Source organism: Haemaphysalis longicornis, unplaced genomic scaffold (assembly GCF_048455015.1).
Source record: "Haemaphysalis longicornis isolate Haplotype H1 unplaced genomic scaffold, Haemaphysalis longicornis Haplotype H1 scaffold_255, whole genome shotgun sequence".
Taxonomy (NCBI): domain Eukaryota; kingdom Metazoa; phylum Arthropoda; class Arachnida; order Ixodida; family Ixodidae; genus Haemaphysalis; species Haemaphysalis longicornis.
In genome coordinates, this window is record NW_027526317.1 from 97,044 (window position 1) to 109,850 (window position 12,807).

At 44.3% G+C, this 12,807-nt stretch overlaps 1 protein-coding gene across 3 annotated transcripts in view; it reads right to left on the minus strand.

Annotated features, from left to right (window-relative positions):
- LOC144172726 (neprilysin-1-like) overlaps window positions 1-12,807 on the minus strand; it is a 140,964-nt gene that overhangs the window by 76,237 nt on the left and 51,920 nt on the right. For all 3 annotated transcript variants that reach the window (XM_077701340.1, XM_077701338.1, XM_077701339.1), the window contains exons 8-10: window positions 9,602-9,688; window positions 8,582-8,712; window positions 3,033-3,258 (exon numbers count right to left, since the gene is read on the minus strand). In XM_077701340.1, coding sequence (XP_077557466.1) covers window positions 3,033-3,258; window positions 8,582-8,712; window positions 9,602-9,688 — 444 coding nt within the window. The remainder of the gene's footprint in view (window positions 1-3,032; window positions 3,259-8,581; window positions 8,713-9,601; window positions 9,689-12,807) is intronic.

Consider the following 12,807-nt stretch of genomic DNA (forward strand, 5'->3'; position numbering starts at 1 on the left):
TTGAGTTCACCCTCCACCACCAAGCAGTACACAGAAACACAGTTACCAAGCACTGTTACTCAAGTGCATAAATCCATACAGAGTTACGCTTTAGCTCAGCGTACTCGAAAAATGAAAGTGCCCTATTTTAACACGAGCGAGTTTGGAAATGGGGCAATAAATACTGACATGAATTTTTCATATTGCATTTTGTTCGATGCACAAAAGCAGTGCGCCTCGTTCACTGCCCTTGTGTATCACTACGTCAACGTTAGAGCCATTTATTGTTATGAAAAGCATTTAAAATCCAGTTTTGAGTATTTTTCGGCGGATGTCTGGGATTTTCTGCTGATACTTTAGGCGTCTCTGTTTGTGTCTTTACGATGCAAAGTAGCTATTCTTGTGTTTTTTTCGTATGACCCGTTGTATTCACAACCCTGCACGTATACTATTAGCCACCGTCGTATGTCTTTGTTGCTAACTACGGGATGCATATATCTGCTGTTGGTAAAGTGCGTTTTGGCGTTATGCGTAAAGAGAAGGCTCCAAGACTTGCTCATTTATTTACATTTCTTTTTTTTAACACTTGAGGCACTAGGTGGAGATAAATAATCGTGAACCGTAACAAAATGTTTGTATAAGAACAAAAAATAGGCGCTTCTATAACTATTTTTCAGAGTGACCAAAAGATTGCACGTTTCCTAATGTAGCAAGCCACCTTGCTCGTGTAGAATGGCAATGTCCTTTGTTGTGTGTCCTTTGTGTGGAGTGGCTTCAATTGTTATTTAGTGTGCCGTTCCGGAATGGTTAAAAGTTAGGTGTTTTCTATAGTGACAGCCGGCAGATTCTATTTTCCAATACTTAGGGCAGATTAGGGGACAACTCTTACTTATATTTATGTTTGTGAATACTCGGCGTTAGCGTCTAATAAAGCAGTAAGATTAGAGAGACCTCACATCACACAAAATGTCCAACAACGACAAAAAAAAATCCCGGGCCATTTTCACTAATGTGAAACAGCGGGATGGTCGATGCATGCAGTGTAATGTGTATTCAAAGACTGTAAGCCTCTCTCTTGCAACACGGCGCGCGCTGTTTGCGCACGGGAGATGCACTGGTTGCAAGCAATTGCATGCTTGCTGAGGAAGTGGCACCGTCTCTTGCGTTGAACCGGATTTCAGCAATTAAAATGAGACACAGACTGGCCGTAACTTTTCTTCATGTCACACGACTCAGCATGCTTAGAAGTGTGCTGTACAAAATAAAAGCTCTGTTTGAAACCGATTTCGAGGCTGAATTTAAGAAAAGTTTGTTGTTATTACAAATAAAACCTGGTACGTGTATTTTGAACTAATTTAAATCTTGTTAGTTTATTTTGAACCGGTTTTATCCAATACACAGTTGTTTTTTGACCATCCTTTGACAGCTTGATTTACCGTGCTGACATGAGATGACGACAATAGGCACGGTTGCCCCGCACAGAGGGCGCTGTGAGCGCAGCACTTATTCCTACTAAAGTTGTCTGCAGCGCACGCTAGGACATCGATAAAGGAGCGGGAATTTCTCGAGCCGTTATCACCCACTGCGCATGAAGCATGCCCTGCCAACCATCTATGGGGTTGACACTGAGACACGGTTTAAAGAAAGACGGCCGTGATGAATGTACCTGTTCCTTCCTGTCATTTGTATTATTTGCAATCTGGCTGGTCGGCTACAATAGCAGCGGCTGACGTATTTTCGCCTGCGCCACTTAAGGTGTTCCTTCTTCCCGAACTTGTTATCATGACGTTACCTTATACGCCTTCTTTGTGTGGGCGCCCGTGTGTGACTCGTGATAACCCCTGTTGGTGTCTGGAACAGAGCGCCGTACCTTACGTAATATAAAGGCTACGAACCGAGCCCCTGATATGCGAGGCATCTTTCCTACAAGAAATGACCTCCCAAACCACCAGGAAGTAGAAAACGACGCTGTTGCTTGCTAGGCAAGCATTAGCGCAACGTTTCTATAGACGCTGTCAGCCCAAGCAACTAAGGTGCTTCACCACGAATAAGTTTCAAATGCAGAGCTTTTCTTAGCCTCGCCTCTTCCTGCGTCGGACGGCGTCCACAGCTCCGCGTCCGCAGCAGGTGCGCCTCTCCTTCTTCCCTCCTCTCTCTCAACAGTAGCTGGCGCGCGGATGCGTCGTAGTCAGCCCGTTCGCTCCTTTGCGGTCTCGGCGTAACAGGTGCGCGATAGCAGCGCGCTGGGGCGTGGAAGGGGCGCGCTGCTTGCCCATGCGCGCTCTCCCCCCCGTACTGCTCTCCCTCTACTGCGCACGCTGCAAATATAAAGCGGCTAGCGGTCGCTCGTGCTTCAGTCACTGCGTTGCTCCTTCCTTCCTTGGTTGACGCTCGCTCCACCCTAACGCGACTTTACTCTCCTCTCTCTACCCCAAACCAACACCAACGCAACTACGACCCAACTACCCACCCTAACGCGACTGTACGCGGCGTTAACGACCCCCAATGCTCTGCATTTACTCGTGTTCCCCTCGCGGGAACGCGCGGGAATTTTTTTCGTTGATAAGGACCATGTATAAATTTGTGATTTATTAACAAAACCAGGCTAGTGTTCTGCCGCGTAGCTTGATATGTTTGCGACTGGAGAACGCCAACTTTTTGTGCCACGTGGCCAGATTATTTGAAAGTTTTTTTCCCACTACCTATTTTAAATTACACTTGAAGATTTTTTCTCCCAGAAACCAATCGGCCATATGGGTTTTTTGCTATAACCTTCGTAAACAAACTAAATAATATATAAATCTAATACGTGCGCCACCAAAACGAAGCTGCTTGGCCAAAGGCTGTTACTGTATACTTACAAAATAACAACCACAAAAAATTCAAGGCCGCAGAAGTAGATGCGATGTTCAACAATGCGGAAGGCGGAAAACAACAACGACCCTTCTTCTCAAAAAATGTTCCTAATGATTTCTGAATATGCAAGACAATCAGTTTTCTTGCAAGCACTAAAAAGAATTGGTAATTGTTTTGAAGACCTTCGTCGTAATTACCTCTTGTTTTGCGTGAGGAGTGAACTTCCGCTGCACGTAGAAATAGCCAGCAATGATTGTCAGTTCAGAGTTCACGAAGGCCATACATTCTCTCCACGTCGGCACCTGAATGTGCACTCCATGCTTCACTTTTTCAAGAGCGAAAGCAGCCTCACGGACTCCTTTCGAAGCAAAGGCCGCCACACCAAGCAGCAACTTCAAACCTACGTAATTGAAGAATGTAGTTCTGAAAGAAAGCGTTCAAAATTGACGTAGTATAAATGTGAGAACTCCCAAAATCACTGTTATAAGTATGGTAGCGAAATAAACCGTTGCAGGGCCACCGATTTGATTTGTCACCATCGTGGAAACACGATTTACAGATGTACAGGTACAGCATCCCGAGCACACACAATTTTGGTAGCGCTGCAATATCAGTCGAGGCAGTGCAGCAGCAGCACAGCTAATGCTTCAGCAACATGTGTACGCAGCTATTCAGCCATTGGGGTTGTAGGCTGTAGTGGACGTCGGCAGAAGACCCCGCGACAAACCTAGCCACAAGAAATGCTTTGGTAATGATTTGCTCAAGCATACTTTGCAACTTTTTTTCGTCGCACTTTCAGTGAACCCGATAGTATGTTGTTGAGTATACCTGAGGAAGGCTAGCTACCGCAAGGCAAAAGGAAATCCTTTAATATAGCCTCTAACGCTTAGATACGCGTGAATAGGTCAAAAAGGTACCCTGGAGATAACTATGTATGCGGACCTAATCGCAGGCCTTGACCGGTGCTAATAGTTGTATAGACCGTTTACAGTGAGCGATTGGGCTTACCTCCAGCAGGCGACGCTGGCGCCGTACTCTAAATGACTGGCCTTTAACAAGAGAAGTTTTGTTTTCCACACTAAGCTGCCATGGTGCTCAGCGAAGTGCGCAGACAGAAAATGTGGAATCACGGGGGAAAACTTGTGCCGTAGTCGGATGCACCAGCTGCAATTGGCATCTCAAGGTCTGAGAAACGAATCGCCATGCGAGTCTCACTGGCCGCAGCTTCACAAAGACTGCCAGTGTGTGCGGCCTTTCCGAATGCACCGCTTTCTGCACAGTGAGTGCAACACGGCTACGAGGCGGTGCCGGATCGCCTTATTCACAAGAATAATTCTGTTTCAATATTGCCCAGGGTGGCTCTTTTATGCCGTAACCGAAAGCTGCCGGCACACGTAGTGTAGTGTACACCAATCTGCCTTAGCACACCTGTTCTAAAGCATGTCTCCGGTTGTGCTTACGCTTTGTGTGCGCGTCATCGCGACAAAACTACTAAGCCCGGCTGTTTAGGCCGATCGGAACGGTGACTCTCAGATACTTTTCTAATTTTGGCTAGCGGATCGCAGCCTTGGCTCGGCGTAGAACATTCAATCTCGCGTTACTCAAAGAGCCGGAAACGCGCCCTAGCCCCGCCGTTCGTCTTTGCCGCTAACCCATCCTTCCTACTAAAGACGAGCGCATAAACCTGGCTTCAGTAAGCATTGCATGTGGTTTGTGGCACTGCCGGCCTGTGTTATGCACGCTGGCGCAACCAGACCTTAGCCGTAGCGGCAGTTGCCTTGCGCCGGAGGCTGCAGGTTCGACGTTATTTCCAACTCTGTTAAAAATCCTTCTGCAAGCGAATACATACATGCTCATGAGTAAACAGTGTGCCACCCAGTGGTTCAAAGCCGTTTCATTTACAAGAGGGGTTGCCAGCCTTTAGATGAGGAGCGTTGACCTGCATGAAGCCGACAGGGGCCGGACGGCAAATCGAGGAGCAGGGGTGGAGCACGGCTTTTTTTACTTTTGCAAAGAAAGGAACTCAAGGTGTTATCTGGATAAGTGTGAAACTATGGGGCAATGTCAAATGGAGGCGATGTTGCTTTATTCCTGCCGTAGCTCATTTTAGGTTAAAATTGCCATGCCAGCCTTCAGTTGGATAGGAAGGGATAACGGAAAATGGTTATGAAGTGGTTCCCGAGGCCGCATAATACTTCCCCAAGTGCCGCTGGTGGCCGACTCATGATATACATGGTTTCTGTGTAGGTACAAATACAAAACAATGGCGTGAAACCGCTACGAATCGCGTGAACAGGAGCTTAGGCGATGGGCGCAACTCAGAACACTCATTTACGAAGCTTTATGGGCCATGTTTCAGGACGGCGTGGCTTTTGAAGGTTGGCACACAATATCTTGTCTTCCGATAAGTGCCCACGCACAGCAGCACTCGAAAATATGTGCACGATTCACTCATAAAGCCGCTCCGGCGCTCGCCGATACGCCCCGGCCCCATGGAAGGCCACGACGAGAAAAGCAATATTGAAGGCCAGCAATGGCGAGTGACGCCACACTATCCAGCGTAACTGTGCCCAGGTTGCCGCTTTTAAACCGTGTATACCCAAATTTCCTATTTTTCGAGCTGTGCAAGCCGCCTCCAGGGAGCTGCTACACGAATGGCGTTATTTATAGAAAAGGCCCGCATACTCTAAAGAAGTAAGCGTCGATGGTCAGTTCGCTGGAAAAAGTACTGTTGCCACGAAAGAATGACGGCGCTGCTACGCCTCCATTGTCCTGGTTGGAGTTCTCATTGGCCTGGTTGGAGCTTGGTTGAAAGCCTTTCCTGTTGAAATGTGGCACTTGCGCAAACGACCGTCACGCCAAACTCAAACTCCTCAACATAAAGCGATAGCCGAAACGTTCTGAATACCTTTTTGAACGCAAATGTTAAAAAAAATAATTCTAGTCGAGCATGCAGATATAATACCTGCGTTGTTTAATTGTGTGCGTAGACTATTGCATAGCTGAGAAGCGTGTCCTGACGGAGCCAGTTGATTCTAGTTGCCAACCGGTAATATACCCACTGACTGGAATGGTCGGTATTGATTGGTATGACCGCTACCTTTCGCTCGAAAAGTCGCAGGTCGCACTGCGATCGAAGCAAAGCTCTTGCTGGCGAGCTTGATTTACCACCACCCGACGGAACGCACCGTCCCTACCCGGCTATTCTTCTGAACGCTGGCTAGCCGGTCGTTGTGCGTGCAGTGTGGGCTTCTCAGGGGCTCTATTCTCGACTTTGTGAATTAACCGTGAATTGTGAATTTGCCAGAAGCCCTGTCAGATTGGCGTTCAGATTTGGTCACGTTTTTCCGCCTGATGAAGCGGCTGTCTGTGTGTTCATCATTGTCCCGTTTTATGACGTTTACTAGTCCAAGTTTTGAAGTTTGCCAGACCTTTCTGCTAAACGCGCAATGTCTTGGCCAGCAATGAACGACTTGACAAAATGCAGCGGACATGAGAACGTAGGCCTGTCTTTGCTATTCAACAACAATATGGCTTCTAGGTCACACCATCACTAGAATTGCCTAATAATACGTGACCTAATTTAAATGGTTGACGGGAACGTTACAACCCACATTTGCAGGTTTAGCCTCCGAAAAATGACGTGATGTTACGAAACAGTTTGCAAATGGCGGTTGACCTCGCCGCCAAATACAGAAAAAAATTTCACCGTTCTTTGGCACCGTGATATCCCCGTGAATTAGCGGCAGGTGCCGTTTCACCCGACGCGTGGCCTAGAAGTGTTTTTGTAGCGAAAGAAACGATGATTTTCGCTATTTCCATGTCATAATAACAGAGTATAAAAGTAAGGTCCCGTATTTTGTTTTTATGTTTGGCAGTAAAAGAACAATTATTTGTTTTGCGTAACAGTAACGGAAGGGGGCAGTAGCAGCCTATCCATTACAAAGCACCTGACGCATCGCATTTGTCCAAACTCCTACTCTTAAGCTGGTAGGTCACATAATCGAATTCAAGAGGAAACTAACAAAGAAAACTGTCTGTTTTATTTGGTACTGCTATGACCGATATCGCGCTTGAACAATGAGTTAATCGCCGCCATCAGTACGCTCTGCTGTTATCAGGCGTAGCGTTTAGCCGTCCTTACCGCGTCACATAACGGATGGTCACGGCCATTTTTCTTATCAGTGTGACGCCATAAACGTGGAACATACCAGCAAACGATAGCGTGGCGGCGGTGACAGCTGGGAAGGTGATAACACAACAAAACTTAAAATGAAGCATGCAGATGAGCTATGTTACTGACAGTGATTGAAAGAAGTATATAGATACGGCAAAAAATATTGTGTGATGTTGCTTAACACACGCCTTTCACTCGCTTTTACACCTTTGGATCAACGTTACTGGATTACTTTCGGGTGTTAACGCCCATTTGAACCTTGAAAAGTATATTTATTTTGCCAGCTTCAGCTGCCGTACTAAGTTTTATAAGGCATGATATGCATTTTTATATATTTTATGCGCAATATTTGATGGCTTGGTTGTGATCGTTGCAAGGTAAGCGTCAAATTACGCTGCATGTCGCCCTAGCTATAATTCCACACGTGACTGATTGCTTACGTTTTGCTTCCGCAAGAAACATGGCGTATTCACGGTGAATTTATAAAGACGAAAATAGGGGCCCTCGTATGCGTTCCTGTAGCTCAATGAAGCAGTGTTTCTATGAATCAGTAGTTAAATCCTCGCCTACTCACGTTCGCTTGCGCTGGACCATACGCCGAGAAGACCGAGCCGCCGATGGGCGGTAAGGCGCAGGCGAAGCTACCGCCCGCCCCTCGCCCAGTAACGCGGTGTCGTGGCGGGTAAGCTCAAGCGAGTGAAACGATAAGAATGGCGCACCCTTCGCGCCGTGGCTGAATGTCATTGCGGCGCCATGAATTACCATGAAAGATGTAGCGTAGTCGAGATTTCGCTTTAGAAATAACATTAAATAACGAAGTGCTTATGCACCAACGCTGACATCGTCGAATCTCTTTGCAAAAACTCTGCGCCTAGTTTTACTCTTTGTTCTAGTTATTGCGGCCACCGATAGAGGCGTATTTTTTTCTTGCGCCTTGTTAATTGCAATACTGCTTTAGGGCTGGGACAAACAAAGAAATGTACGTTTATTTCAGGCGGTTTATGGAATACCGACACAAAAAAAGGTTCACAAGATTTATTCAGTGTCTAAAAGGACACTGAATAAATCTTGTGAAGCCATTACGTGAAGTAAAAAGTTAAATGTCTAGCTCGAGAAAATTTTCAGGAGGGTACTAAGGCGCGCGAACCATTGCATTATTGTTATGAATATCGGGAATATGATTGTCAAAATGTTTTTATTTCCCTTTTTGTCTTTTGCCTGCGCTCCATATTTTTGACGAAAAAGTGGTATTTTTATGACGCTGTTAGTTTGATGTGTGCAGAGCTCCCGCTCCAATGACGAAGAAACATACAATTTTTCTTTTGAAAAGGCATATTTTTTAGGGAATAAAATACAGTGCAGCCCGCTTATATTGAACACATCGGTAAACAAAAATCACTTCGTTATATCCGTCTTTCGCTATATCTGTACATAAAATCGATGTATACAAATGATAACGGGAAATGAAGTCTTGTTCGTTATAGCCGGGATTTCGTTAAAGCCGGGTTCGCTGTACGTGGGCTATACTGTATTTACTTCTAATATAAAAGCAGCAGGTAGTATACATACGTGTCAGCATCTTCTAAGAATTTCATCATTTTTTTGTAATAGTCTGTACAGTAAAATTCTATATACTCTCCGGCCATGATTGTGATATTCACAATTTTGAACTCGTTGTTAAGCAATAGCAGCAAAGGGAACTGAAATAAAGACACATTATATTGCGCAATGAGACAGGAATATTAAAAACAGAAAAAATACAGGATTTTGTCCCCAAGAGCCACCGCCCAGACCACAAAAATAAAAATATGACGAAAAGAGGGAACATTGTATTACGCGTTGGTTACGGTACCTCCCACTCCTATTAGCAAACGGTTTCAAGAGCAGTCCTTATAGGAAATATTTTGGAGGCCTGGAGATTACGTTGGATCTTTTGCGTGTTAACTGTTGAAATGTGATATTTTTTAATATTCCTAAATCTTTAGCTACACTGATCAGGCAAGAAGCTATGCTGTCGCAATACTGTCGCAATATGCTGTCGCACGACAGAATCGTGCAGCAGCAGCTGAGAATTCATAATTCTCTAAAACTCGACAGTGAACTGATTATGACACGTAACGAACATGTAACACATAGTCTCTAGTATGTTGGGCCACCCAGGTATCGATGGATACTGCGGCTAGTTTGTAATATAACTAAAATGCTGCGACACATTCTTGGCATACATACGTGGGAATCTTTTAATACTGTGTTACAGTTCATACATTCGCTCAACAGCAAAACGTACAGAAAATCGGTATTCTTCTTTAGTCATATTAATCAAAATGTTTTTCTCTCCTCGTGGTTTCAGGATTGCCTTTGACAGACACACAAAGTAATGGACAACATCTCGTCCTACTTTTAAAACACACTATTACAACGAGCCGATCATGTAACTGTAACGAGAAGTGGCCCTCTATTTCTATCAAAGCATCCTCATGCACTAAAATTGTGCCATTCGACGTATTTGGTGGACCATTAAATATTGTGAAAAGCTGGTTTGCAGTACAATTTTGTCATTAGCCTACACAATGGCCTCAAAATACTCACATTTGGAAAATCTTTAGCGAGAGCACTAATTTTTACCCGCTTATAATGTGCAGATATATCCCGTCTTTGTTCCGGAGGTGTGGTTAACTGCAAAAAGTAACCAGGAAAAATTAAGGAAGCAGCATTTTTAACGACAGTTACAGATGTTTTACGGGCATCCACAAAAAAACAGCATGTCTCTTGTGAAATAGTTTAACGAGTTTTTTTTCTCAGAATACTAACTTTGTACAAACCGCTAACATGACGTCATATCTAATAGTATAGTTCGCTACATTTCCAAGAAACCTTAACACTTGCATCGCTTTCCATGGGTGTTGTGCAAGTGCACGCATGAAGAAGGTTAGCATAGATCTAAAAACAACCATTACTACTGAGGATCGTATGCCCACTCGGAACGTGGATCGCTGACTGACAGGCACTAAAGTTACAATACTTGTCGTGAGAATGTTAAAGTTTCGGTATATTTATTTCATTTATTTACGGAATACTTCAGGCTCATTTAAGGGACCCAGAAGGAGGGACAAGAATCCAACACTACACACAGCTGTACATCAGGAAGAACAATAAAAATGCATAAGTGCAAGACATGGTTCAGGGTTCAAAGCATCAAGAAATCATACAGTGCCTGTTAACGACTGAGGTAGACAGGTCCAGTCGGTTATCGTTGGAGGAAAGTATGAGTATTTGCAAATGCTGGTTCTGGCGAAATACGGTGTTAATGAATACTTTTTTTATCTTAGTAAAGGCGCAAGAGGCGACGAAAAGCATTAGAGACAATGTGTCTACTGATTAGGGAATTGTTAAAAAGACATCAGGTTACAAGCTATAGCTGGAGATTCTTACTTAGTCAAAACACACTGTATTCCTGTGCAAGAAGAGCGCGTTATTGTGTAGTGTTCTCCCGCGATCACCGCGTTGCTTGGCATAATTATACCGGTACTGCTAGAAACTTTGAATCGACAGTTGACACACTTTAAAGTGCGCTATCAGAATACAGAAAGATCAAGTGTACTACGCCGTATAGAAGGCCGTCGGGCATTGAAGAGTTATCCGGTTTTCACAGCAGACTGTTCGCTTTATGGGATGAAAACAAATGAAAAAAATTATCCCAGCACAAGGCAGCAGTCACCGTGATGGACTTCCAAAAATTAAATAATCTCTAAACACCGCACTGACTACAGAGTTCTTGGCGCTTCCGTGCTTGCTTACTCTCTTACCTCCTGGCTTGCAAACTCGTTCCCTTTCAACAAGGTGTGAATTTCGCCGACGATCTTCGCCCAGCGGCAGCACCCACCCGTACAAGGCACGGGCCTTTAATCCATCTACACTCCCCATAGTCCAATTCACTCTACCACACAGGAAATCTCAATTTTTTTCAACGCACAGAATTTTTCAATGCATCTTGCTAACATGTATCGCCGACAAACTTCATCTTTGATGCCAGCGCGCCCCCTCCGCTAGGCCGCTGCTACCGCTTAGCGAATTTCCTCTGCGATATTTCCATCATGTAGAACGGTCTTCAGGTGATTATTTTTCGCACGCTGTCTACTCAACGAGTTCAGCAGGGAAACGACTTGAACTGTGTCTCGACAGACGTAACAGCGAAAAAATATGAAAAGGGCGGAAACTCAAGCCTGCTCTGCTGACCTTGCAACAGTCGAACAGAAAAAATGAGAAAGCCTGATATAAAACACCACCCACAGACGGAATACCTCAAAGGAAACACAAGTGCAAATGAAGCCTGCAGAAGGGGTTTTAAGAACTCGTATCCACCTATTAGGCAAGAAACCCTCTCGGTAACATAATACGGGGAGAGTCATTAGATAAAAGAGGTCCATTCTATGGCTATAAAAGACCATTATCCCCCGCTGAAGAGCTACTAATCTGGAAGGAAAAAAAATTGCACCAACCGAGCTAGAACCGATGCTTTTGACATTCTAGAAACCATGGCCGTAACAGACGACATCTTTAATGTTTAATGCGTACTTCTGGGCCAGATGGTATTCCATTGCTGACAAGTAAAGGCAAAAAAATTACACCTGAAGCCAAAAAGAAAAACAGAGACAAGCGGTACTTCCAACTGACATTTATTCTTTAAAACACTCATTTATACACACAAAACGTGCGGATATCAGCAGAAACCTAATACAGCTCACATAAATAGGTCCCGTGTGATCACGGGAACATATTTATCTCTGCGTATGAGGACTAGCAGTCATCACACGGAGATATTTATATGCGCTGTATAATGCAATTTTGTGCTGGTGTGCGAACGTTGTGTGTATATAATATATATGAGTGTTTTTAGGAAAAAATGTCAATTGGATGTAGCGCTTGTCTCTGTTGTCCTCTTCGTCCCATGTGTAATTTTTCTGCGCTTTACTATTCCTAAATTTTAAAGTTTGTAAAATAGCCTTGGAGGCATCGTGCGGGAACAACGACATTGTTAAGGAGCACCTCCCGCACTAAAAAGAATTTGCCTACATGAAAATGAATGCCTTGGCGGCCAATCAGAAAGCTCTAGAAGAAACAAGGTATGAAAATCATAGCGAAAGGGTAGAGGAACTGTGCCGAACTGAAACATGTACTAGAACGTATAACTCAAAAGAGTTACACCAAGTGGGCCTTCCAGTATTTTTTTTTTTGGGGGGGGGGGGGGAAACCACGTACTGCACTCATATGACTGAGAACATTCCTATCAAGATTCGTGACACAGACAAAAGGACTCTAGACACTTCTGATCAAGAAGGAATGCGAACTGAGTAATTCGCTATGTGCCCCAAAGTACTAATCCTGAGAGTGCTTAGGATTGTGTTTATGAAAATTTAGACTGTTTACAATAGAGGTATTTCACACAACATTACAAAACTGGCACAAATGGTAAAAAGCTCTGGATAACCAAAAATGTCTGGCATAAGTTTGCAATAAAATAATATATACCAACAACTTTTAAATAGTAGTAAGGAGGGCCCGATAAAAGAATTTAGGATTCAAAGGAAGAAAGTGGCTGCCCTTCTTCGTTAGGAAAAGCGCGCGTACATTCATAACCTATTTATTGATAGAGTAGTCAAAGGTTCTGATCTTTCGTGGGGAAGTGTCAATGGTACTCTGAACAGGAATAGTGTGCATACCCAAGTAAAAGATTAACCCTGATCGGGAAAACACCAGCCAACATTGCGTTGTGTGATGGTTTTAACGATGACTCT